Here is a 25946-nt window from a genome sequence, read left to right as displayed (position 1 = left end):
AAATTTGGATTCGAAAATAACGGCTTGTCCACGCGGTGGAATCTGGTCTGTTAGATATTACAATCAAAGGTCCGAATTTTTCGAGCTTAAAAAAAAAAAAATTAAAAAGTGAAAATCCTATTATTACAGTTGGAATTATGTATCAAAATTGGGCTTTTGGATTAATCGTACAAGGTAATTCAATGGTTCATATTAATTAGGTTAGATAAAAATTATTAAAAATATAGATAAAGTTAACAAAAAAAAAAATTATAGTTCTATAAATACCTAACCTTGCTCTTCCACCGAGATTGGTTAAAAGTCCTATCCAAAATTAAAAATAAAATTATTTTTTATTATTTTATAAAAAAAAATTTAATTCCAATAGTCTGGGCTATTTAATTTAGAGGTGGAGATGCACTTGGACAGTTACGGTTCACTAATGATGGTTGTTGTTCACTTTGGGAGATCGAGTTGCCTATTGCTTAGGGGTTGTTTAGAGGTGAAGTTGCTCTTAGAGTAAAAAGCAAATTACATAAAGATCCAAAAAATTGTAAAATCTCGTTTGAGGCTAGTAAACAAAGGAAGTTGGCCAAAAATATTCATACGTCAAAGTGTTGTGTCTTATTCACCTCGCCATTGTCTTTGAAACGACAGCTCATGGGCACAAATAAAAATTTGAAGTCTAAATTCGTAATGTTTGGGCTTTACGCATTGTTAATTGTTCTTCGATCCTCTCAACCTTCTATTCTACATCACATCTTACTCGTTCCTTTTGAGTAAATTGAAAATTAAATTACATATCAACTCAGGATTCCTCTAAGAATATGATCTGAACGAACCAATACATTGTAATCCGGAATTGCACGCAAGGATTTAGGATTATGCAGGTACTATTGTCTTAAACTTAATTATTTCATTAATTAAATACTAATTTGATTCTCAAATCCAAACATTTGACAAACTGATATTGGTGGTTTTGTTGTTACGCAACAAGTGGACGATTGGTCAGTTGATACATTGTGCCTGATAATTAAGTCAGTTTTTTAAGTTGGTGAAGCGATTACGATGGGGTCAGAGAGTTTGAATAAGTTTGCTGGACATAATTTTATTTTATCTACTTTTTCTCTAGAAGGATGTTCTACTATTAACGAGTGATAGATTTGAGTTAAGTCGTACGTTGACTAATCATAATAATTAGGTATTGAATTTATCGTTTATAAGAGTTGAACTTCACCTTACATATAGTTGGAGAATAACGTCACCTGACTATAGTATTAGTATGAGATTTGAGCTAAGACGCACGCTACTAGCCATAAGAATAAGATATTAGATTCGCCGTTTGTAGAAGTTGAATTTAAGACTCATCACTTACAAGTTGCAGAACAATATCAATATACCATAGTGCTAATGTTTTATTCTTATTGAAAATAGATCTCACATTGATAGGAGGGACTTTGCATGAAGTAAGTCAGCCTACTCTCTATACCAATAGATTTTATGGTTGAACCTCAAGTTTCTTCATGGTATCAGAGCTAGTTGTCATGTGAATCTCAAAAGCTACACGTGCTCTACGTACTAGACTTAAAAATTCGTCAAACATAAAAAAAAAACGTGTAGAAAATAAATCTCTCACTAATAATGAGAGTAAGAACCTTGTATGAGCATAACGATTCGTGACAAACTGTCACAATCATAAATAAAAAGTGGTCTATAATTTGGGGACTAGAAAGAATAGGTGATGCCAAAAATCAAAGGTAAGGACTCACGTGGATATTGTTCTTTGATAAAAGCTATATGAAAATATAGTGGGACTACAGTTTTACCTCCACTCAACGCAGGCACATAACATGATTTGGTATTATAAGTCACACACAATCTTGAACGAAAACATTTATTTTTGTGACAATTATGATTTGAAAACTGAATTTCGCCGTTGGTTTTTGAAAACGAAAGCAATTTCAAAGAGAGGAACTCTAGATGCTATCGAAGTCAAGGATCATCATCAAGGGTTATTGTGCGTTATAAATTCTTATCTAAGACTTTCATTTGATAATATCATGTGAATCACTAGAAACATATAGAGTGTATGCTAGCCCGATAACGAAAGTTTCGCAAGGAAACCGAAGCAGGCTAATATGAGACATAGGATTTTCTTTCTAAAGAGATTGTATTCGCAAATTTGATTCCATCCGTAATCTATTTTTCCCCTACGAGTTCTAGTCTCAATGAGAATGCTAATTCTTATTGTTCATATGTTGTGATATGAATATACCACACCAATCGTTATGTATGGATGATAAGATTCCATTGAAACAGAGCCAATTCAAATAGCCTTATTGGAGGGTCGCATTAATTGGTGTGCATCTAATAGGAATTAAGCGTATGAATGCGTCAATTATAAGAACTCTCTCAAAAGTGAGACTTTCTCAAAATTTCAATTTTACCTTATAGTTTAACATTAATTCCTAGCTAACATTATAAAATATTATGTTAAAAACATAAGATGATTGAGAGTTCGAGAGACTCTCCTTGACATTTCTCAATTTCAAAATCAATGCAATCTTTGAAATTTGTGTAAAACCAATTTCAATTTCAATTTTCGTTTACCAACCAAAAATTCATCATACCTTTGATTTTTGATTTATTTTTTATTTTTTCTAAACATGCTACATGCTATTTATCACTTGCCCATTCAGTATGACCTCGAATTCACAATTTGACCACCAAGTGAAATTTCACTTACACGTGAAACGAAAATTTGAAATAGTTATTAAATGTAAGATCTAAACACAAATTTTAACCAGAATTAGTTGAGTTGATAAAGATCATTCTCTTTAAGAGACCAAGACATAGGTTTGAGTTCCGTTGCCAACAATCCTTTTTATGTGAAATATATAAAAATAAATAAAAATAAAAAATAAAAAAAGATTGAAGCCCCCTCTATGAATCCTTAAAAAATCCTGTGATACGTTCTAGTCTTGGAATGGAATAACCTCCCTTCCCCTAATTTTTTTCTAATGAAAAGAAAAAAAAATACAATCGCAAATCTTTTTCATAAGGACAATTCAATACTTGGCTGAGAATTCTATTTTAAATTTTGAATAACGCCACTTAGTACTACGGTCTAGTGGTATTCCTCTTCACTTGTAAATGAGACATCTTAGGTTCGATTCTCGCAAAAAATGATTTTGAACCACATTATTGCTAGCCTATTGTGAAGCTAAGCCCACATGCGCCCTCTTAGTGTATATAATATTGTTTGTTAAAAAAAATTGAATAATGTTGCAGTCATATTTAGAATAGGAATGTGATTGTGTAAATCCTAGTGTATTTAGGGATACCTTTGAATATTCCCTTTAGTAGTTATTATCCTCTTAGAGTTGTAATCCTATTAGGGTAAGGATTTAACATATCCTACTGCTATAAATAAAGGCACAATGAGGTGATACAACACACACCTCACAATTAAATCTTTCTTTTCTCTCTCTCTTGCCGCCAACCTCTCTCCCTCTCTAGTCCTAAATACAATTCAATCAAATATGCCTACAATACGTTATCAGCATGCTCTTGCCAGAAGCTAAGGAATTGAAGGATCGTATGAGGTTTTCTTCTACAAAATTCAAGGGCTTTTATTTGTTTTCTACCAATTAGGTACACTTAAAATAAAATAAGATATTTGAAACGTCCACAAAGCATGAAAACATTCCCCATAATGCATGAATCCCTTATATTTATATTTTCCTTCCGTATATATATATATATAGGGTTTAGGGTGTATGATTCATATATTTGTCAACATATATATATACACGTTTCATGCATTACCAATTATTTTGTATGTGGAATTTGTGAGTCAAAGCATATAAATAAATTAGAAGCAATTTAAGGTTTTTCAAACCCTAGAGATGCCAGAAAATTTTTTTTATGGGAATTTGATGCAGCATGGCTGCAATTCGTCGCTGCGCCGCTAATAGGCATCACCGTAAAGCACCGCGTTAGCTTGCAACCCGGCCTCGTGGAGCACGCCACCATGACAACGTTGTTACGACATCTAGACCATGGCAGCAGCCCTTTGGGCTTTGCTACGCCTACACAGACACACTAGGCCTTCGTCTTAGTAGCATTACATGGGTCCGCAACCCAGCCCAACTCCTGAGAAAGCCAGCAGCCCTTCTTGGACCCGTCTACATGTCCCCAGCCCAACCTGCCAGCATCCTTATGCTGCTGGGCTTTGTCCCATGCCACATGCCTGCCTACAACAAGCCTGTATCGTTTGATGGGCTTTTCCCAAGCCTCAGCCCATTTGCCCGCAGCTTATGCTACCAGGCTTGACTTGCCCTAACCTAGGCCACACGCCCCAAAGGCTTGCAGCCCTCCCCGAGGCCCAATGGCCTACAACCATGTTGGAGGGCCCGTCCTTACATGGCAGCAAGCCCACTTTTGGTTGGGCCGAGTTATTTTTTTACCCAATGCCAATTTTTGGCATCCCCGTATTATAAATCATGCCCAAATATTTTTTTTGTAGAAGGATATTCTGTTGTTAACGAGCAAGAGATTTGAGCTAAGTCACACATTGACCAATCATAATATTTACTTATTAGATTCATTGTTCATGAGAGTTGAAGTTCATCTTACTTTTAGTTGGAGAATAACGTCACCTGACTATAGTGTTAGTGTGAGATTTGAGCTAAGACACACACTACTAGCCATAAGAATAAGTTATCAGATTCACCATTCGTGGAGGTTGAATCTGAGACTTCTCACTTACAAGTTGGTAATTTATTTTAATTGAGAATGGATCTCACATAGATAGGAGGGAATTTGCATAGACTTATAAATAAGTTGGCCTACTCTTTATACCAATTGGTTTTATGGTGGAACCTCAACTTTCTTCAAAGTATCAGAGCAGATTGTCGTGTGAAGTCCAATAGCTGCACGTGTTCTACATGCTAGGCTTAAAAATTTACCACACATGAAGAGACATGTTGAAAATAAAAATAAATCTCACATTAATAAGAGTATAGACTTTATATGAGCTTAATGATTCGTGAAAAATTTCACAAGCATAAATAAATAGTTGTATATAATTTAGGGACTATGAAAAATAGGTGATGCCAAAAATCAAAGGTAAGGACTCACGTGGATCTCGTTCTTTAATAAAGCTATATGAAAATATATTGGGACTATAGTTTTACCTCCTTGTAAAGAAAACCCTAGGTAGGCACATAACATGATTGGTATCATAAGTCACACACAATCTTGAACGAAAACAGTTTCTTTGTGACAATTATAATTTGAAAACTGAATTTCGCCGTTGCTTTATGAAAAACGAAGGCAAATTTCAAAGAGAGGAACTCTAGATGCTGTTGGAGTAAAGAATCGTCAACAAGGGCGTCCTAGTATGTAAGCTTTGAAGAATAACTTTTTTTCACTGTCTACAACCATGGATGTTGTTCGTAGACTTGTATCATTTGATGATACCATGTGAATCACTGGAAACATATAAAGTGTATGCTAACCCAATAACGAAAGTTTCGAAAGGGAACCGGAGCAGGCTAATATGAGACAAAAGATTTTCTTTCCAAAGAGGTTCTATTTGCAAGTTTGATTCCATCCATGAATCTATTTTCTTCCTCATGAATTCTAGTCTCAATAAGAAATAAAATAAGGAAGAAAACGAATCTATTTTCTTCCTTATGAATTCTAGTCTCATCCATGAATCTATTCGCAAGTTTCATATCACAACATAACGAATCTATTTACATCAATAGTTCTTATTGTTCATATGTTGTGATATGAATATACAACACCAAATCGTTATGTATGGATGATGATACACCATTAATACAGAGCCAATTCTAATAGCCTTATTGGAGGATTATGGGGACTCTCTCAAGTGAGACTTTCAGAAGCAAATTTCAGTTTTACATCATAGTTTAACGTTAATTCTTAGTCAACATTATAAAATATTGTGCTAAAAACATGAAGTAACAAAGAGTTTCATTTTTGAAAGAGTATCCTTAACATTTATCAATTTCAAAATCAATGCAATCTTTGAAAATCTGTCTAAGCCCAATTTCAATTTTCATTTTCGTTTACCAACCAAAAATTCATCATACCATTGATTTTTTTCTTTTCAAAACATGCTACATGCTATTTATCACATGCCCATTCATTATGACCTCGAATTCACAATTTGACCACCAAGTGAGATTTCATCTAAAAGTCCCACATAAAACGAAAAATGGAAATAGTTATCAAATGTAAAATATAAACACAAATTTAACATTAATAATATAATCAACGAATTTAACGATGATTAGTTGAGTTGGTAAATATCATTATCTTCAATAGACCAAAATTAGGTTCAAGTCTTGCTGCCCACAATTCCTCTTGGTGTGCAATCTATTAAAAAAAGAAGAGACTAAGGCCCCCTCTATAAATCCTTAAAAAATATTGTGATACGCTATGGTCTTGGAATGGAATAACCTTCACTTCCCCTAAGTTTTTTCTAATGAAAATAAAAAGAAAAAAAATACAATTGCGAATCTTATTCATAAGGACAATTCAATACTTGGCTGAGAATTCTATTTCAAAATTGAATAACGGCACTTAGTATGATAATTTTGTGGTATTTCTCTTCACTTGTAAGTGAGAGGTCTTAGGTTTCATTATCGTCAAAAGCTAATTCGAATCACATTATTGCTAACCGTTGTGAGACTAAACTTACCTCATTTCCCTTAATGTAGATAATATCTTTGGTTCAAAATTTTTTTTGACAAACTCTTCCTTTCAACTTGTTATTTTTTGGGAAACATACCCTTTTTCGGACTTTTAATCTTGCAAACAATCAATCCCAACTAAACAATTTAAGCACGAACAACGACAAAGACTGCCAACAAGAGGACATTAAATCTAGAAGATCGAAAATATTCCGATATCGAGTTGAACATTCTTCCGAACTACCAACAAACTACGAAGATTATTTTATTCATGAAAAAATAAAGAGAAGAAAAATACCGAAACGACTACAATTGAATGTTACATTTGGACTAACTTACCCTTCCAACTTTGTTTGTGAAACTTTCACTCTTTACTTTTGGTACACGTAATGGGAGCACTGGACCACTGGGACCACTTTACCCCCAACCAGACCCACTCATCAACGGCTCTCTTCTTTTTCCACCCAAGTCCATTCAGCAGCCCCATTGAATTCTCGCGCACCCAAACGGTGAAAAAAATGGAAACTTCACATCGCTACGGAAATATGATCACATGATAATTTATTTAATTTAAATTACACACGTGAAATTTCACGTCATAAGAACAATTAACATGGATATGGTCACGTGATAATATTATTTATTTTAAATTATGCAGATGAAATTTTCTTTAACATTTTGTAAAGTATTAACACGTCGATTATTTTTGTGGAAGGAATACGATAGCTTTAAGCATTTCACTAATACTTAATCGAACTATAGCGTTTTAGAGAAAGACAACGTGTATAACATCAAGAAATTCCTTGAACCAAACTATAGAAGAAACAATAGATCGACTCAACTTGTAAGTGACATAATGCTTTATTAGTTAAAAATTTTCTCTTTAACTTTTCGAGTTTAAACTTTTGCTCTGTTAACGTAATTTAAAACAGTAATATCATTTATAAATAATTAGACTGAGCTGAACAAGACGATATGCAGCACCATCACATAGAGTCACAGACAAGCAATATGCTCTGCAAACTTGCACAGGCTATCAATTTCCTGGCATTATTTTTTTATTATAACAATATAAAATAAATCTTTATAGTTGGTACGAGTAATGTTACATGAATTATCTATTTATTCCATCATTTATATTATCTATTTGATAAGATAAAGTTCCCTTAATAAAAATAAGATCTATGAATATATGTGAATTTTATATCTATTAAAAATGTAATGCAAATGATGGTACAAACTACGATAAAATCCATATTTTTGAAGTTGATAAACATACTTCACTTTTTAGTCGGATTCTTGATGCCCATAAACTAGCTTGCAAAGTAGATAAGGCTGGAGCCACGTGTCGAAAATCCACCACGGCGGTCCAAATTGCAGCACGTGCTACCCGTACAGCGACACCAGCACCCACAGATACCATGAAAACCAGAGAGATACCAACAAAACCAGCACAAAAAATAAAGGTCTCAATGGGTGAATCGAATCCTCTGGTTAAATTCTAACCCTAGGGTTCCGAAAATTCCCAATTTATCGTCTTTATAAATTTCCCACTTGTGGACGGAAGTCCTTGTAATTTACAATAAAATTTTGGGGGCAATGCTTTTGGCTGCGTGCGATATCTTCTATGTCAGTGTCGCATTGTGAGAGTGCGAACTCAGGGTTGCATGCGGGAGGTTGCGTGTCTGCAAGGTCGTAGTCGCTTCTGGGCTCGGCGACGGAGCCATGGCGGTTAAGAAGGCGTGCGAGTCGTTCTCGAAGAGCTTGATCGACGAGGTGCAGAGATGGGGCTGTATGAAGCAGACGGGGGTGAGCCTCAAGTACATGATGGAGTTCGGGTCCCGGCCGACGCAGCGGAATTTTATAATCTCGGCGCAGTTTCTGCACAAGGAGCTCCCCATTCGGATTGCGAGGCGGGCGATTGAGCTCGAGAGCCTCCCATATGGCTTGTCTGAGAAGCCTGCCGTTTTGAAGGTGCTTTCTTTTTGTTTGTTTTGTTAAATTATGGTCTCTTTTTTTGTTCTTGGAATCGAATTGTGGGAAATGGGATTTGGGTTAAATTTTGTATAAATTGTTATATTATTATTTATTTGATTACACCATAAAAGGGTTATGAAAAGCTTTGACTAAATATCCACTTTTAGTTAATTGTTTTCTAATGTGAACGGGGATCTCCCTGCTGCTTGCTGTCTGGGTTTTATAGAATATCCATTGATTACTCTGTTTCTGTGGAGTTTGTTCTCTGAATATGTGAAGTAAGTTTTTTTTTTCCTTGGGCAAAAGTGCAGTAATTTTTCTTAGGGTGTGGAGAATGTGAATTACTTTGCTAGTAGGTCTATGTGCTTTTAAAAGGGTGAATTCTTTGCTTTGAAAAGCAAAATGCGTACGAGTTGCCTGCAAAATCGTTCTTCAGAGTAACGCGTGCGAATTGATTGAGGCTGAGATTGTTCTTTCTGCATTTAATAATTTAAACAATGAACTACGGTTTGGTGGTATTCTTCTTTACTTAGAAGGGAGAGGTCTTAGGTTTAAATCTCGTGGATGACGAATTCGATACCAAATTACGCTGTCCATTGTGTGGCTTAGCCTAACTGTCCCTCTCCTTGGTGTAAAAAATATTGATGTACTAAAAAAAAAAGAATCAAATATTGCAAGGATGTAATTTTGCTTTATTTTATTTGCAGGTACGAGACTGGTATTTGGATTCCTTCCGTGATCTTAGAACCTTTCCTGATATCAAGGATGCTAAAGATGAAAAGGATTTTACACAAATGATTAAGGCGATCAAGGTAAGACACAACAATGTTGTCCCAATGATGGCTTTGGGTGTTCAGCAGTTGAAGAAAGAGAAGGTTCTCTACGAGGATCTTGATGAGATTCACCAATTTTTGGATCGCTTCTACCTGTCAAGAATTGGGATTCGCATGCTCATTGGTCAGATTGCCTTTTACTGTGATTTTTTTAGCTGGCTGGTTTTGCAAGTTATGTCACTTTTCTTTCAGCGGGTTCTAAAATATCTCTAAAACTCAGGCCAGCATGTTGAGTTGCACAATCCCAATCCCCCTCCTCATTGCGTGGGTTATATAGATACAAAGATGTCTCCTGTGGAGGTAGCACGAAATGCCACTGAGGATGCCCGTGCAATGTGCCTGCGTGAGTATGGAAGCGCACCTGATGTTACTATCTATGGGGATCCCGATTTTACATTCCCGTAAGTATATTTTGTTCTCACTTGGTTGGGTCTGTTTCTAATTGAATCAATTTTACATTCCCGCAAGTATATTTTTCTTTGTACTATCCTGAAACTTATGTGACTCTTTACATTGAACCAGTAGTGGTGGTTAGTGATATGTTATCATCAGACAAATAAAGTTCTGTTTGTTTTCATAACAGGTATGTTCCAACACACCTGCATACTATGGTCTTTGAGTTGGTTAAGAATTCCTTGCGTGCTGTCCAAGAGCGTTTCATGGACTCGGATATAGTTGCGCCTCCTGTTAGAATAATAGTTGCTGATGGAATTGAGGATGTCACTATCAAGGTATTATTTTGTGTGATTGAGAGAATGTCATTTATATATTGAACCAATATTTGTGAGGTGCTTATCAATGAGGTGCTTATCGAATTGGCACGGCTGAATTCATAGGTCTCGGATGAGGGTGGTGGCATACCAAGAAGTGGTCTCCCCAAGATTTTTACATATCTTTACAGCACTGCAAGTAACCCTTTGGATTCAGATCTTTCGGAAGCTGATGCAGTTACAATGGCTGGATATGGATATGGGCTTCCTATAAGCCGCTTGTATGCGAGGTACTTTGGAGGGGACTTACAAATTATCTCTATGGAAGGATACGGTGAGTTGTCGAGTTCCCGAACCTGATCCATTTGGATTATTACACACAACTAGTGGGTTTCGCAATCACAGTCATACCGTTTGCTTTACCTTTGTTTCTTTGTATGAGTCATGAAGAAAGGGTATATTATGACAATGGCCGTAAGCTATTGTAATTAAACACTTGTCCACGTCAATGTCTAGTTATCTGCACGTTTCACACACCGAAAATTCAGCACACGATTTTCATCCGCGTTTTCAAGTATGTTGCATCCAGAGTATTACACATAGTTAGCAAGACTTTCGCAACCAAAGTCTGACAGTTTTGTATGCATCTTTCCGTTATCAGTTCATAAGGGGTAAAGCCGGTCGATGTCGCTGGTTCATCATCTTATGTTTTTACTTGCCTCTTTACTCTTTAGAGTCGTCGGTCGTCTTCTTTGTGCATCATCATTGCTCATCCACTCAACATTTTGCACTTGCTTCACCCATCACAAGCCCGTTGTGTTGCACGATTGTGGAGGACTTTCCCATATGAGTTCTGAAGGGATAGTTCTTGTACACTAACTACATCGTATTCTCGATTGAAAAAAACACTTGCATCTTCATCTATCCCTAAAATCAGCTGTCGTTTTCGCTCACCGATTTTCTCACTGACGTATACTCGGTGCCGTGTATGTACAGGGACGGACGCGTATCTGCATTTGTCTCGCTTGGGAGATTCTCAGGAACCATTGCCATGATGCGAGCCTTCTGTTTCGACTTTGATGATTATGACATGGTTGAATGATGAAATTAATTATTTCAGGGGATATTACAAGTTAAATTTGTCATATATACGTTTATTGTAAATGGATAAGTCACTGTCAATTTTTTATTTTCTAATAAAAATTGGCAGTTAGTCTTTCTTTTGTAGTTTTTACCTCACCAGATCAATCAGAATATATATATATATATATATATATATATATATTTTTTTTTTTTTAACATTGGCCTCTTTTGGCATTTCCTTCCTTCCTTTTTTTTTTTTTTAATTATTACTTGCATATGGGCATTCACAAAGTATGTGAGAAATTTTTTATTTTTGTTTTTGAAATAGAAGAGAGAAAGAGAGTGATAGAGAATGTGGGAATGAGAAGTTTTTTTATTTTTATTTTATTTTATTAATTTGTTTTTTTAATTAGAAATATGTTAGGATTACATGTAGGTGAAGCTATGAAAAAAAAAACAAAATTTGATTGTGTGAAGTTACATTTCTGCCCCATATTTCTTATCTATGTTCTGTTTTAATTAGAGGGTTAAACTGATAATTTCATATGATTTTGGTTGACAAAAAGTGTTTTCCTAATTAGTAGAGATTAGTATCGGTATTAAGGGGAAAGGGGGTGTTGGTATTAAGGGGAAAAAGGAAAAACGTATCATGAGGAACGGCGAGATCTATACTAATCTGAAGAGTAAAGATCCAACTTGGAACGAGGATTGAGATTTCTCTAGATTACTTAGCAAACATCATGATGAAAAAAAAGGAGGTTGCCTAAATGTAATTTGTAATCCAATGCGTTGGGAAGTCGCTCACCGCATTACATAAAAATGTAATGCGGAGACAAGAAGCTCCCCCAATCAAATGTATACGGCAGCCTGGCACGTTGGAAAACAAATCTACAAGCCAACACCTAACTGAGGCAACCCACATAACAACATGCCATCAAATATTTCAAACTACAAAATTTCCTCTATTGTCACATTGGTACAGTTACGCATCAATAGTCTCTCTCGCTCTCCCTCTCCCTCTCCCTCTCTCTCTCTGATTGTCTAATAACAGAAACCAATAAATCTCCATAGAGTTTCAAAAATCTGGTCACCGTGAAGATACATATATCTCAGTGCCTTCTTTGCTTTGCACGCTGATACGTCCCTTTCCCCTTAATCTTCCATTTTTCATTTCCGCCTGGCCGGTTTTTCTCTTCTATCTCGCGAACCTTCCGCTTTCTGCAAGGTTCATGAAATACGCATCAGCACAGTTAAGTGGTTATAATTTTAAGTTTGACCGTTTTTCGGATGCCAAAAGAATCATCCTTAAAACATATGGTTTCAGAATTTGGAAACAGTGGATGTCTCTAGCTATCTTACCTGTAGTTCCCAAGGTTACGATCAGAAAGCACTTCCTCTGCAAGGGACACCTTCCTTTCCTTCTTTGTAAGTCTGCCTGAGAAGAAATCTAATGGGGACTCTATTATTGTCCCTACCTGATAAACAACCAAAACGCAGATAACCTCGTCAAATATACTAATACATCCTAGGAATGGCTACTTGTAATGTTATTGTGATAACATATTCTTACCTGGAAATACTTGTTAGGTTGTGCATCACCCTTCTTGTAGTGTCTCTTTGGATCCATAACATTCCTTAACTGCAATGAGAAAATCGAATCAGCCAACTACACTTTCTTTAAACAACAATGAAAGCGTAAAATAACAACAAAAGGTAAATGAAACAATAAAATTCAGAAGTTATAATTATAATAAATCGTCGCAAATGGATAAACCCTAAATCGATAAGACTAGAAAATGGTGCAAATGGGAATGGCTAGGGGTTATGAACTTATAATCTATAATCTAATGATCGAGTCAATTCCATGATTATAAGTTCATTCCATACCAGACCAGACCGGAATAGGGATATACATTCTAATTATGAGAAGGGGTCATTCGAGCGTATCTAAATAGGTACAATGTTTAGATATGGATCTCTACGTCATTACATTCCATTTAGGATTAGGAATAGGCGTAACCGGACCAGCTTTTTACGTATCTCTCGTTATTTAGGATGGGACCCTAATTCACCTCACCTCTTTGGGCTTCGATTCCAGATTCCAAAGAACTACCACCTTGTTTAATGTTTCTACAAACACCACTTGCTAAAGTGTACCACAGAATGTGCTAGAATTTGACAAGGTTCATTCATCCAAATGAACTTGACAAGGACTTGGAATCATACCAAAATGTAGCATCAAATGCAAACTTCGAAGTTAGATCGGCTTTTAATTACATTCTCCATACTAGAGATTGCAGTTGAAACTTGAAAGCCTGTCCGATGTGAACTACATCCAAGGTAGCAGAAATTGATGCAATAACATGGTAACGACAACCATAAGCACCAAAACTTCGAAAAACACAGAGTCCTATAACCCTATTCAGCCGATGCATTGATGCAATCACAAAACCCAGTTAAAAAAAAAAAAAAAAAAAAAAAAAACCCGATGTTCATGACTCCAACATAGTGCCAAAGAAATTATTACCAGAAACAAAACCGAATTTAACACACCTTTAGTAATTGGAGATCTTTCTGCAACTCCGGGGTCATGGTTGGTGCAGGCATGTCAAACCTTAATCATATAAATTATTAAGAGACAAACAAACATATAAAGCCGGGTTGAAATCTTCCGGTTTGGATTAGTTTATAGTAGAATATCGCTCGCATACAATAAAAAAGTTGAACTTTAGAGGATTCCACATGGGTTTCTAAGAAAATAGAAGACTAAAAGGAAACGGAGTGAATTGAGCTGATGACATACCAGCTTGTTCCAGCAGTGTCCTTGATCTGTTTCTTGGCCAATTTGTTCCGCTTTACCGGGTCATTCGGCGGAACGAAGAGGCCATCGACAAGCTGCGTGCTGGGTTTCCAAAGCGGATTGCCTTCGGAGCGAGGTTTGGAGCCAGACCCACCTCCATTTTTGGAGGCCGATGAAAAAGCCGGCAACTTTGGCTCCCACGAGAGCCCAATCACCGCATTGCTTTCCGCCATTCTACAACGCAATATAGGGAATCAAAACTCGAAGCAGCGCCTACGGAAATTACATGCACAAGCTGATGAGCATAAATCAATCATAATTCCTAGAAAACTCATAGAAGACAAGAAGTTAACGTACTGGCTGCGGGTGAATCGTCGAGGGCGGCGGCTAGCTACGTTGCTTCGCCGACAATGGCTTCGGACTGAGAGAGTTTGGCGGCTGAGAGAGGGAGACTGAAAAACTAGGCTTCAGGAGGAAGCGGCGTCGAAGAGAGAGAGTGTTTCACCAGACAAACGGGTCGGCCCAGAATAAAAGCAGCAGCCCAATAGGGCAGAGAAAGGGTATTTCCAGTTATGCCCTTCGCGTGTATGGATATTAATTTGTTTTTGTATTTTTTGGAAGTAGTGGAGTGTCGTGATGGTTAGGGTCTTGTTCATCAATTCATTGTGTTTTCAGGCTTAAATTTTTTCTTCTTTTTTTTTAGTGAATTTTACATAAAATTACCACTTGTACTAAAAATTTAGAGAGCTTAACGAAAAGCTCACGGTACTGTTTACTTTAACGAAAAACTATATTTTTACACCAAAATGTCAATTATGGTACTATTCATTTTACCCTTTATTTTGTCATTATCGTTAAAATTCAAAATTTTCAAACTTTTTTCATTAGTTTTCTTAAAAATTTATTCCTTATTTTATGAAAAAAAAATGCGGTATTCACTATTCTTAATCTACACACTTGTATTGATTTCGAGGCTTTTTTGGGTATGTCATGAATTACATCAACAAAGTGACAAATGGTACTTTACATTGGCCCAAGACATTTTCTTTAGAGAGTTTTAACGAAAAACCTATGGTACTGTTCACTTTAATGAAAAACCACATTTCTACACTAAAAAGTCAATCTTGATACGATTCACTTTACCATTTATTTTGTCCTTATCATTAAAACTCAAAATTTTCAAGTTATTTTCATTAGTTTTCATTTTTCTTTATCCTTTCTTACACTAAAAAATCAAGAGCACACTGTGTCCTTGAATTGATGATCATCTTGCTAATCTAGCCTCTTCGTTCTTCGGTGTAATTTTATTTCCAAAAGATATGATTATTTCTTATATTTTGAGTTTGAGAAATTTCGTATCGTTGGGGGTGTATTCAATTGATAATTTGAGAGATTTTAATGGATTTATAAATCCATTAATTTTTATAGAGTTTAATTGATTTGTAGAGATTTCACATAAAATTTTGATTCAATTCCTTGAAATCTTACGGAGAGATGTGAGATTTGTGGATACTTAAAATACATTACGAAATCTCTCCAATTTCCTCAACTTTCTCAAATTTTTTAAAATCAATTTCTAATTGAATATATCTAAAATGTTATAAACTTCTTTAAAATCCTAATTGAATACACATTCAATTTCAAAGAATCGCTTAAAATTTCTCAAAATCCCAATTGAATACAATCCAGTAATTTTAGAATTTTGAATTAAATAGATGTCAAAGTCCATTGAGTTAACGAAAAGACCCTCAAATAACAAAGAAAGTACAATTTGAGAAAGAAAACAACTATTTTTAATTCAAATTCAAAAATCTATGACATGAAGTTGACCCAAGATCAAATTCAGGTCTCCTAAAGTCATACAGTAATATGGCCTTATATTCATCTCTATCGAGAAATAAAAAATTTTAAATTCGAATTTCATGAATGATAAATTCAATAGCATATTAAATTGTCTATTGTATAATATGGCTAAACTCTATCTCCCATGTTTGTAAAAAAATCAACGTACTTGGAAAAAAATAATAATAAAATTCAAGTCCCCTATAAAAATGGAAAAAGTGCCCCCTTCAAAGGCCTTTTCGATCGTTTTGTTCCAAATCAAAAACGAAAAGCATTCGCCCTTATCTTATCACCAACACCACCGTTCCACCACCACGACGGTCACAGGGGCCCGATAGACCCGACATAAGTCCCAGCAGCTGAGCGACAAACCAATCAATCTCTTCCACAAAAGCCATAAAAACACAAACTTGCACTTTCACTATCGCTATAACTGCCGTTGAAAGCGACTAGAATACTCAGATATTTTCAGATTCCACTCTTCTTCATCTACTCCTCTCAGTGATGTACACGTCCGAGGCGTTGGGGAAGTTCTCGGTTTTCAGAGAGACCCCTGCATCAATGGCGGCCATGAACCATCTCAGAGGTCCGGTTCGAATCCGACCCATGTCCCAGAACTTCATCAGCAGCAAAAACTTGCTCTGGAATCACGGAATGAAGTGCCAGTGCAGCAGCGGCGGCGGCAGCGGCAGCGTGGACGAGAAGTCGGCGTTTTCTGTGACTTCGTCGAGCAAGTACGAAGTGGATTACTTGGGAGAGAAAACCAAAGGGGATTTGAATGTCAAGGTGGAGCATCTCGAAGCTTTTGGTAACTTTATTATTCCGCTTTCCAAATTCCAGTGCAATCTTTCAATTTTCTCACTTGTGAAACTGCAAACGTATTGCCTGCTGTGTAAAGTTTTGATCTTTTTCGAAAACCCGTGTAGGAATTGGTGGTGATGTAACTTTGAAAGGTCCCATTGAGGAAGTTGCCAGAGTGGAGGCTGAAGAAGCTGGAGACTTGCTCAGAGACTTGGGCATTCCGGTGCTGTTGTTTAATTCTTTACCTGCTTCATTTAATACATTTCTTTCCTTTGTTTTTCGAGTAACGATTTTGGATTTTTCGCTCTGTATTTTTTAGCAATCTGAGTGTTAAGATCACAACCTTGTTTTCTTTTTTTTTTGTCTATGGTTGTCTTGTTCCAGTGAATAGCACATTGTTCATTTGCTTACGGCGGTACTTGTTCATCAAACTTACCATGTAGAATTTTTATATGCAGAGCCCTTTTTTGTCAAGGCAATCGCCTCGTGGCATCTTTTGTAGCCGCACATTGAATCTTCGATCAATCAGTGCCATTGGATATGATATGGACTACACATTGATGCATTATAATGTGATTGTAAGTTTCACCATTTTCTAATTGACAATTCTGCTAAAGTGTGACATCCGGATGTTATAGTTCTGCATTTGCTAATAACTAGTGTTGGAACCTCAATGCATTAGTTACCATTACATTTCTGGTTAGTGCTGGTGCTGGAGGAGGTGGAATTGTGGATTGTCTTGTCTGACATTAATTTCTGTCTTGCAGGCTTGGGAAGGGAGAGCTTATGATTACTGTATGGAAAATTTGAAGAAAGTGGGCTTCCCCGTTGACGGTCTTGCATTTGACCCCGACTTGGTATCATCTCTAAACAAGTTGAAATTTTTACGATTATTTACATTTATGCAAGTCATAAGATCTTTGATTTACATTTTTCTTCTCCACTTTTGTTCTATATTTTTCATATAGGTTATTAGAGGCCTTGTCATAGACAAAGAGAAAGGAAACTTGGTGAAGCCTGATCGATTTGGTTATGTTAAAAGGGCTATGCATGGCACAACCATGCTATCTAATCGAGCTGTAAGGTACACTTGGATCCTTTTTCTGATTATCGAGAAACAGTGGAGAATGTGACTCACTTTTATTGTCATCCCATGGATTTATGATTAGTCTCACACTAATAATACAAATTCAGTATTCTGATAAAACTAACAATAAGGTTCCAAATGAATTTCCATATGCATTATATGCATTACTTTGTAACATTGTGTATACGGCGCTTAGGTTCTTCCAGCATGTAGCTTCTTAGTATATTATTTCTGGAAAAGTATATTCTGTAGTGTGGCCTAACTTTCTTTCATTGAAGTGAGATGTACGGTAGGGAACTGGTGGACCTCCGGAAGGAAACTCGATGGGAGTTCCTTAATACACTGTTCTCTGTCTCAGAAGCTGTGGCTTATATGCAGGTATCGCCTTATCGGTGTTTTCTTTGCTAGATCACTGTTTTAAACATTGTTGTTATTATTTCTCAGATTTTACTTATGTAGATTGACTCTTCATTCTTTCAGATGGTTGACAGATTGGATGATGGAACCATAGCTGCAGAAATTGGTCCACTTGATTATAAAGGGCTCTATAAGGCAATATGCTCTGCCTCAATTATATAGAGCTTGGGCTTTTGGTTTTTTCTTGCTCCTTTTTAACTTTTGACATGATTTCAGGCTGTTGGAAGAGCCCTCTTCCGGGCACATGTCGAGGGTCAACTGAAGGTTATTATATTTATAATATTTATTATTTGTTTAATGGATAAGATCAGATATTGGTTCATGAACACGAACTTATTTTGGCATATATGCAGAGCGAGATAATGTCTAAGCCTGAACTGTTTGTGGAGCCTGATCCAGAATTGCCATTAGCGCTTTTGGATCAAAAAGAGGTTTGTCTTATAGAATCTCATCTTTTTTGCATAGCATGTGGCTATTATTTAACTCCTAATTTACTTAGACTTATTTGTGCATTAGGCTGGTAAAAAGCTTCTGCTCATTACCAACTCAGATTATCATTACACAAACAAAATGATGCAGCATTCCTTCAACAGATTTCTTCCCAATGAGATGGGTTGGAGGGATCTATTTGACATTGTAAGTCAACTTCATCCATCTAGTTTTAACTTCGTTCTACATTGAATAATAATTACTCTTGGGCCTCTGCTACAGAAGTCTATTATAAATAGTAATGATCTTCAGATTTGTAACGAGGTGTCAACAGCAGTGAGTTACACTTTTTGTTTATTACGCTCATATGCAGGTAATAGTCTCTGCAAGGAAGCCAGAGTTCTTCCAAATGTCACACCCAATGTACGAGGTAGTGACGGGTGAGGGCCTCATGCGTCCATGCTTCAAGGCTAAAACAGGTGATAATGGCTAACGTTCGGTACTTCTGCTTGTTTAGCACTGAATATCTTAAACTTGTTTGAGCAAATGTTGTTGAACATGCTTTGAATGTGTCTAGGATAAACAATTTCGGAAACAAAATTGCATGTGATTGTATGGACACTAATGTCTTCTCTTAGTCTTGGTAAATGGCTGGTGACATATAGTATTCATGACTCAAAATTTGTAGTGAACTTTGTTGCGTCGAAGCACACCAGCTGATCACACATACATGAGTGTCAGTATTGCAGATATTTCCCCCCACTTTAGCCACCTGGGAGGTAAATGGGTGTGGGATTTTAACAAAAGGCCTCGGCAATAGTGTGTGTGGTATTACTGCTTATAAACCAATAGATGATTATGCTCACTTCCAATGTGGGACTCAATTGTGGCTCTAATCTCAGCCACCAAACTCCAAGAGCTTTATGTGCACGGAAGAAATACAGTGAATGTGCAGGGATAATACCTGATTGGATACACATCTTCATGGTTATAGTAGAAGAATTTGGGTGCATGTATTAAGGCACACAGCTTGCCAGGATCGCCTGACTATTCGTCTGTGCTTTGCATGGATCAGATTATTTGATTAATTTATACTTAGTTGACATTGAATTAACAATCTCATTCTCATTGAAATGTCTTCTTTCTGCAGGGGGCTTGTATTCAGGGGGAAGTGCTCAGATGGTTGAGAATTCCCTAAATATCCATGGAGATGAAATACTGTATGTTGGTGATCATATCTACACAGATGTAAGTCAATCCAAAGTTCATCTGCGATGGCGAACAGCGTTGGTTTGCCGAGAATTGGAAGAAGAGGTTTGTGTAGTTGATTTCTCTTTACATGCAAGAGTTGATAAAGGGAAAGTGAAACTAACAATGTGGCATAACTCATAATATAGTACTGCCTAGACCAAACATCGAGACTACAAAATTAACCCGCCTTTATATAAATATTTCTGTTATTCCAGAGACCAAACACCTGCGAATGAAATTTGTAATTTGGTGTCCTAGTAATTGGGATTTTAATATCCTTGAACTGTTGGATGCTGATAAACGTCTCCATTTGTTTCATGAAATTTGGAAACTGCAGTATAGTGCTTTGATTCAGAGCCGGGGTCATAGAGCGGCACTAGTAGATCTTATAAACCAAAAGGAGGTCGTAGGGGATCTTTTCAACCAACTTCGGCTCGCCTCACAAAGGCGAACTAAAGGGCGCCCTGCTCAAGTAAGCTTTATCTTATGAATTTTTGCCTATGTTTCTAGTTAGCTATAAGCTAAATTGGTTTTGTTTTGAATCATCAGCATTCAGCAAGCAATGTGAATGCCCAATCGAAGAGTTATGGAACGTAGTGCTTCTTAATTTTATCTGACATTTTCTGTACTTTTAGACCCTTGCTGCAACAAACTTGGAGGATCAAGAACTCTCAGAAAGCATGCAAAAGCTACTTATCGTTATGCAAAGACTAGACCAGAAAATTGCTCCGATGCTAGAAGCAGATGGAGAGCTCTTCAACAAAAGGTAAGAATTGATTTTTCATTTCGAGGGTTTATCTGTGGAAAATGTTTCAGTCATGTGAACATACAGTTGACCTTGTGAACCTACTGTGCATTAGGTGGGGATTTCTTTCCCGTGCAGGTTTCTGGGATAAAAGCCATTTGATGAGGCAAATTGAGAAGTATGTACTTTCTTCCGACATGTTCATCTTTCGTTAATGTGAACAGACGTTAAAATTGAAATTATGAGTGTCCTCATTGACAGTGATTCTCTCAATTCCGTTTCCATCTTTACAGGTATGCTGATATATATACCTCCAGGGTGTCCAATTTCCTACATTATACACCGTTCATGTATTTCCGATCACAGGAACAGGTAACTCAACTATCACGGCTTTCTTGTATCGTGCTTTCTGTGAACTACTAGACACCATAGGTTAAATTGTAGAATGAACCAAACTGTCTTCTTCTCGTGCAACCCTGCACGATGAAATGCTGACAGAGAACATGTGGGTGTACCTCCACTCTGCATTCAAACTCGGGATTTTTCGTAACCAAACCAAAATTCTGATGCCGTGATAACAATATAAAAAGAGACCTACAAACTCGAAGAAGATGCAAATTAAGCAATATATTACACGCACACACAACCCTATTGTTTTCATGGCTACAGCCTTTGAACGAACACTTATATCCTTTCATCCCTGCAGACACTTGCTCATGATTCGTACTCATACTACTGTTCGAGGTCTAATGGGCCTGCCATGGACGATGAGGTCAACTTTATGTCGTAGAAACTGCAATTTTGTTGTAAATATTGATCAAGTTGACCAAGTTGATCACATTGATTTTTATTAGATTATCCTAAATCGAGTGTTGGTCTGTATGATGATCCAGCACGAAACAAATAATGTTTTCCATCTCACCTTAACTCTGTTAAGTTCTCCAATGATGAGTAGCTTGTTTATGCCCTCGAGCATTTATCTTTAGTGACGGATTTACTACACAAATGTTATTTAACTTATTTTTACTAATTTAACCATTATCAATTCAGCTATGTCAAGGCTCAAACGAATGAGGCAAATTGACATATTAAACCGAATATCTCACTCCTGTGTGGCATTGTTTGATAACAACTCATATGAAATGGATTAATTATTTCATTACCACGTCATATTTTAGTTTAATAATGTAATGTGACAGTTTTTGCATATGACATATAAAAAGGTTTAAACATAATATTATATTATTGAATCACGACACCATAATAATTGTGAGTTTGTTTTATTTAAGTCTTAATCTATTTCTTCATTCCTTTAATGTAAATAATATCGTCGTTTGTTACGAAAAAAAATGATTTTTAGGATTTATTAGGGTTTATATTAGAGTGAGTTAAATAGGAGTAGAAAAATCGAACCTATCCCCTCAGGAAGCATTGTCGTTTCCAAATTTATACGACTTGTCGAAGTTCAAATGGGTTTTAGAGGAAAGGGCAGAAGCTGAAAACAAGAAGCAATCTGGAAATGGAGATGAAGAAGCTGAGATGGGCAATGGACGGCAGCTTTTGGGACCTCGACGTGTCGACTCCGAGGACCCTCGACGGACTCGTCCGACCTGTTCCTGGCGACCCACTTCCTCTGGGCCTCACCCGAGGACCCAGGTTATCCCGGCCCAAGCAAATCGACTTCATGCAGCGCTTCATGGCCTCCATTTTCGCCCCTTCCTACACCGCCGCTGATGGCTTCACTCTCCAGCGAGTCCTCACCCTACCCATTGGCGAAAATTGGTACCCGCCGCCAAAACCCACCTCAATTTCCCTTTTGCATTTTTCAAGTTGAATCACTAATTCTCGATTTGAAAAGCTCGCTGTAGGTTCGGGACGCTTTTGGGTCAGTTCAATTTGCAGCGGTTCATCTCCGCCGTGAAAAAGAGTGGGAAGGAGGCGCCGCCAGACTCTGTATCTACGTGGATGCAAAGCATTGGAACCCACCTGCGAGAGAAGTCCCTGTACGCCCTTTCCTTCTGTTCTGAGTTTTGGCTAACAGCTGATGACACATTGGCTTTGAGTGTGGACGGTTATGGCGACGACAAGAAACCCCGAAAGAAAGCACTTTTTCAGCACAAGGTGCTTTTTTTTTAATTTGGAAATTTCTCAATTTTGTGCCCTAGTTGCTGAATTTGTAGTAATGCTGTGAATAATCATGTACATTGCAGTTTCCTCATCATAATTTGACAGTGGAGGCAGTTTGGCCCGGGCTTTTCGTTGACAAGCCCGGAAACTATTGGGATGTGCCATTTTCAATGTCACTTGATCTGGCTTCGGTTGCTTCTGATTCCGGGGCCAGTTATCGTGTATGTGCACGTCATAATTCAGGGACACCCGAGCTGTTTGACAGTGGCCAGAGCGATGGAGTTCCTGTTACCCTGCTTCCCGGTTTGTCTGTCACAAGTGCATTTTCCTTTAAGAAGAACTTTGAGCTTTGGAGGAGTCATACTCAGAAGTTGAGAATGGTCCAACCATTTGATGTATTCCTTTCAAATCCTCATGTTTCGGCTTCTGGGATTATTGGTAAGGCACTGCCATTGCTGAATTGTGCAGGTAGTTGATAAGGAAGGATTAGGGAAGGAAGAAGAGGATGAGTTTTTCTATAAGAATTTAGTTAAACACCCTTTGGCGTATATAAAGGAGAAATCTTTTTCCGGAACTTATAAGAAACCACCAGTTGTAGCATTAGTAATTTAGATATTTGCTCGTTAATTGGGATCAAGTAGTCCTGTGCCCTTCGCTGTCGAATACAATTTTTGTCAGAGTTGTCTAGTGGCATGTACTCTTAACTGTACAGAGGAGTAGGGGGTGATTGTGTCTTGTGTGCAGAAACTGCAGTATAATTTTGCTTATGTTCATTGTTTACAAACCTATGACAATTAGGTTTAAGGTCAGTTGGGTTGAGTAGTTTTATTGCGGATGCTTATGATGCCAAACTGGTGCATGCAACTCTTACTAATTGATATTTTTCAAATCCATTTTTTCAAACATAGGTGCTGTGATGACTGCCTCGTTTGGTGATAGTTGGGTTAGGTCACAAATTGCAGATGATGATCCTCAGGGTTTTAGAGGTTTTAGTTTTCGGGCTCCTGGAGTAAAATCTGCCTTTCTATCAGATATATTTGCATCAGCAACATTTACAGCCCAGCATGGAAATTTCCAAAAGCTATTCCTAGATCTTTCCCGCTTTCATGCCCGCCTGGATTTTCCTTCTGGTTCTAAGTTTCTTTCAGGTGCAGCACATCTAGCACAAGATTATTTCAATTCTCAACAGCCAAATTTGGAAGCTATTCAGGACATTTGCCCCAATGCCACACTTTCTCTTCAGCAGCAGGTACCTATACTTCTCTTGTACTAGTTCTATCTTCCACTTTGGCAGAACTGACGTCAATTGCGATTTCAGAAAAGCTTATAAGTTGAATAACTTGTTCTTATACCGTATGTTCCTGTGTTGAACTTGGGCTGCACCATCGTAGTAACTAGGATTTGCTTCTGTTTTGGATGTTGAACCTGAACGGTGTTGACATGAATGTTATCTCTGAACCGTAACGATATCTGCATTTTCTTGCAGATTTGTGGACCTGTCAGTTTCAGGGTTGATTCAGGAGTTGCAGTTGAACTAAAGAACCGAGACTGGAATATACGCGTGGACGAGCCGGTGTTTGCTCTTGAATACGCGCTGCAAGTCCTCGGTTCAGCCAAAGCTGTCGCTTGGTATTCCCCAAAGCACAAGGAATGCATGATAGAGCTTCGTTTTTACGAGACATAAAACCATGTCGTATTGTGCAGTGATAGGGTTTGTACTGTTGGATCGTTTTGAGGGAGATTCTCCCATTACTGCAAAAAAATTTATTCACCATTTCTAAATGTATTAAAAAAAAAAAAAAAAAAAAAACTAACGAAAATTATTAAAAACTTTAGTTTTAATGAAAAATGACAAATAAATGTATAAGTGAATAGTACTAGAAAGGGTAAAAATGCGGTTTTTTGTTAAAAGTGAACAGTACCGGGAGTGTTTCATTAAAACTTCAAAAAAAAAATTATTGCTGATTTTTCTCCCGAGCTTGGAAGAAGTTGTCAATCTCTTCTCTCCCCTCACCCCGAACTTTAACTTTTATAATTAGTCAATTTCTCTTTGAATTTTAACTTTTCTTCTCTCATTGACAAATACCTTCACATATTACTGATCGTACTTAACCATGACCACCTAATTGTGGCAGTGAGCTTTCATTCCGCATTTGTTCTCAAAACACGATTTGTCCCTCCAAATAACAAGGCAAATTTTAGGATCAAACATGCATGATTGCTCCATTTCCATCATTGTCGTAAAGAAAGTTGAAAATTTATGAAACTCCAACGGATCCTTGTTCGTTAACTCTTGCTCTATATTTAATTTTTCTTTTTTTTTTTTTTTTTTTTTAAAGGGGAAGACTTTGACATTTGCTTCCATTGGTCGACAACATAAGCTACGTTTGGTATGTGCCAAAAGCATGAGAATACTTTTGCCTATTCCATATTTATAAGTTCAGGTTTTAGAAACGATTTCCTGACTCACGAGAAAATAGAGGGAAGTGAAGCCCTTCACCCCCTTTGGATGAGGATCCTCTCCTAATCTAAGGATGAGGATCCTCATGATGAAGAGATGTGGACCATTGGATGAAAATTCAAAGGTTATGATTATTATAACTTTAAAGGAACCTTCCTGTTTGTAGCTGTTGAATTGTCATCCAACGGCTCACATCTCTTAATCATGAAGATCTTCATCCTTAGATTAGGAGAGCATTCTGATCCACCCTTTGGTATTCGCTTTCCTTCCACACACAAAAAATAAAAATAAAAAATAGCTCGTACGTAATTTCTTGTCGTTATCGATAAGGACACATGCAAAAATAAAAAAACTTGGATTAAGGAACAAGAGACCCCCATATTAGGGATTACAATAAAATATGTTTTATCCGTAAACGACACAAAATCATGGTGTATACAGACATTGGTGTTCATGATGTGCAATACGATGATCAACCGCGTTAGATCCGTGTGGGATATAATCAGTAATTAGCAACAGAGATGTGAAGGTTTATGTTAGTATAATCCTCCTCATTAATTTTTTAATTTGGTGCATGCACTTGTCAATCTTCATAGAAGCAGAATGCGGATCCTCTTTATGAGGATCTCGAGATCTTCTTATTACGTTTGTTTATCATATATTATGCGATTAATTTTCA

The 25946-nt window shown here is 37.0% G+C and overlaps 4 protein-coding genes across 5 annotated transcripts; 3 read left to right on the top strand and 1 right to left on the bottom strand.

Annotated features, from left to right (window-relative positions):
* Positions 1 to 8360: 8360 nt before the first annotated feature.
* LOC103944686 (pyruvate dehydrogenase (acetyl-transferring) kinase, mitochondrial) lies at positions 8361 to 11451 on the top strand. The gene is made up of 6 exons (XM_009355146.3): positions 8361 to 8678; positions 9389 to 9638; positions 9735 to 9915; positions 10098 to 10245; positions 10351 to 10558; positions 11221 to 11451. The coding sequence occupies exons 1-6, from the start codon at positions 8430 to 8432 to the stop codon at positions 11277 to 11279; spliced, it is 1095 nt and encodes a 364-aa protein (XP_009353421.1). The 5' UTR covers positions 8361 to 8429; the 3' UTR covers positions 11280 to 11451.
* Positions 11452 to 12051: 600 nt separating this feature from the next.
* LOC103944687 (rRNA-processing protein fcf2) lies at positions 12052 to 14625 on the bottom strand. Of its 2 annotated transcripts, none has more exons than XM_009355147.2 (6): positions 14465 to 14625; positions 14111 to 14380; positions 13861 to 13921; positions 12878 to 12946; positions 12667 to 12782; positions 12052 to 12525 (listed from the first exon to the last, which is right to left on the bottom strand). In XM_009355147.2, exons 2-6 carry the CDS (start codon positions 14338 to 14340, stop codon positions 12417 to 12419), a joined length of 585 nt encoding a protein of 194 aa, XP_009353422.1. In that variant the 5' UTR covers positions 14341 to 14380; positions 14465 to 14625; the 3' UTR covers positions 12052 to 12416. The 2 variants fall into 2 exon arrangements, with proteins under 2 accessions (XP_009353422.1, XP_009353423.1); XM_009355148.3 differs by having other exon boundaries at positions 14111 to 14341; positions 14465 to 14624.
* Positions 14626 to 16181: 1556 nt separating this feature from the next.
* Positions 16182 to 21664, top strand: LOC103944688 (5'-nucleotidase domain-containing protein 4). Its single transcript, XM_009355149.3, has 17 exons — positions 16182 to 16757; positions 16876 to 16973; positions 17209 to 17328; positions 17518 to 17607; positions 17719 to 17834; positions 18116 to 18215; positions 18318 to 18389; positions 18471 to 18518; positions 18608 to 18685; positions 18771 to 18890; positions 19057 to 19162; positions 19834 to 19997; positions 20272 to 20406; positions 20570 to 20700; positions 20795 to 20857; positions 20973 to 21051; positions 21386 to 21664. Exons 1-17 carry the CDS (start codon positions 16454 to 16456, stop codon positions 21467 to 21469), a joined length of 1908 nt encoding a protein of 635 aa, XP_009353424.2. The 5' UTR covers positions 16182 to 16453; the 3' UTR covers positions 21470 to 21664.
* Positions 21665 to 22105: 441 nt separating this feature from the next.
* On the top strand, positions 22106 to 24580 carry LOC103944689 (protein TRIGALACTOSYLDIACYLGLYCEROL 4, chloroplastic). The gene is made up of 5 exons (XM_009355150.3): positions 22106 to 22461; positions 22548 to 22800; positions 22890 to 23244; positions 23715 to 24055; positions 24293 to 24580. Exons 1-5 carry the CDS (start codon positions 22199 to 22201, stop codon positions 24488 to 24490), a joined length of 1410 nt encoding a protein of 469 aa, XP_009353425.1. The 5' UTR covers positions 22106 to 22198; the 3' UTR covers positions 24491 to 24580.
* The last annotated feature ends 1366 nt before the right edge of the window (positions 24581 to 25946 follow it).

The sequence above is a fragment of a genome, unplaced genomic scaffold (assembly GCF_019419815.1).
Source record: "Pyrus x bretschneideri cultivar Hongxiangsu unplaced genomic scaffold, Pyrus_bretschneideri_v1 Contig6, whole genome shotgun sequence".
In the NCBI taxonomy this organism is placed as follows: Eukaryota; Viridiplantae; Streptophyta; class Magnoliopsida; order Rosales; family Rosaceae; genus Pyrus; species Pyrus x bretschneideri.
This window is presented reverse-complemented; position numbering and strand designations above follow the sequence as displayed.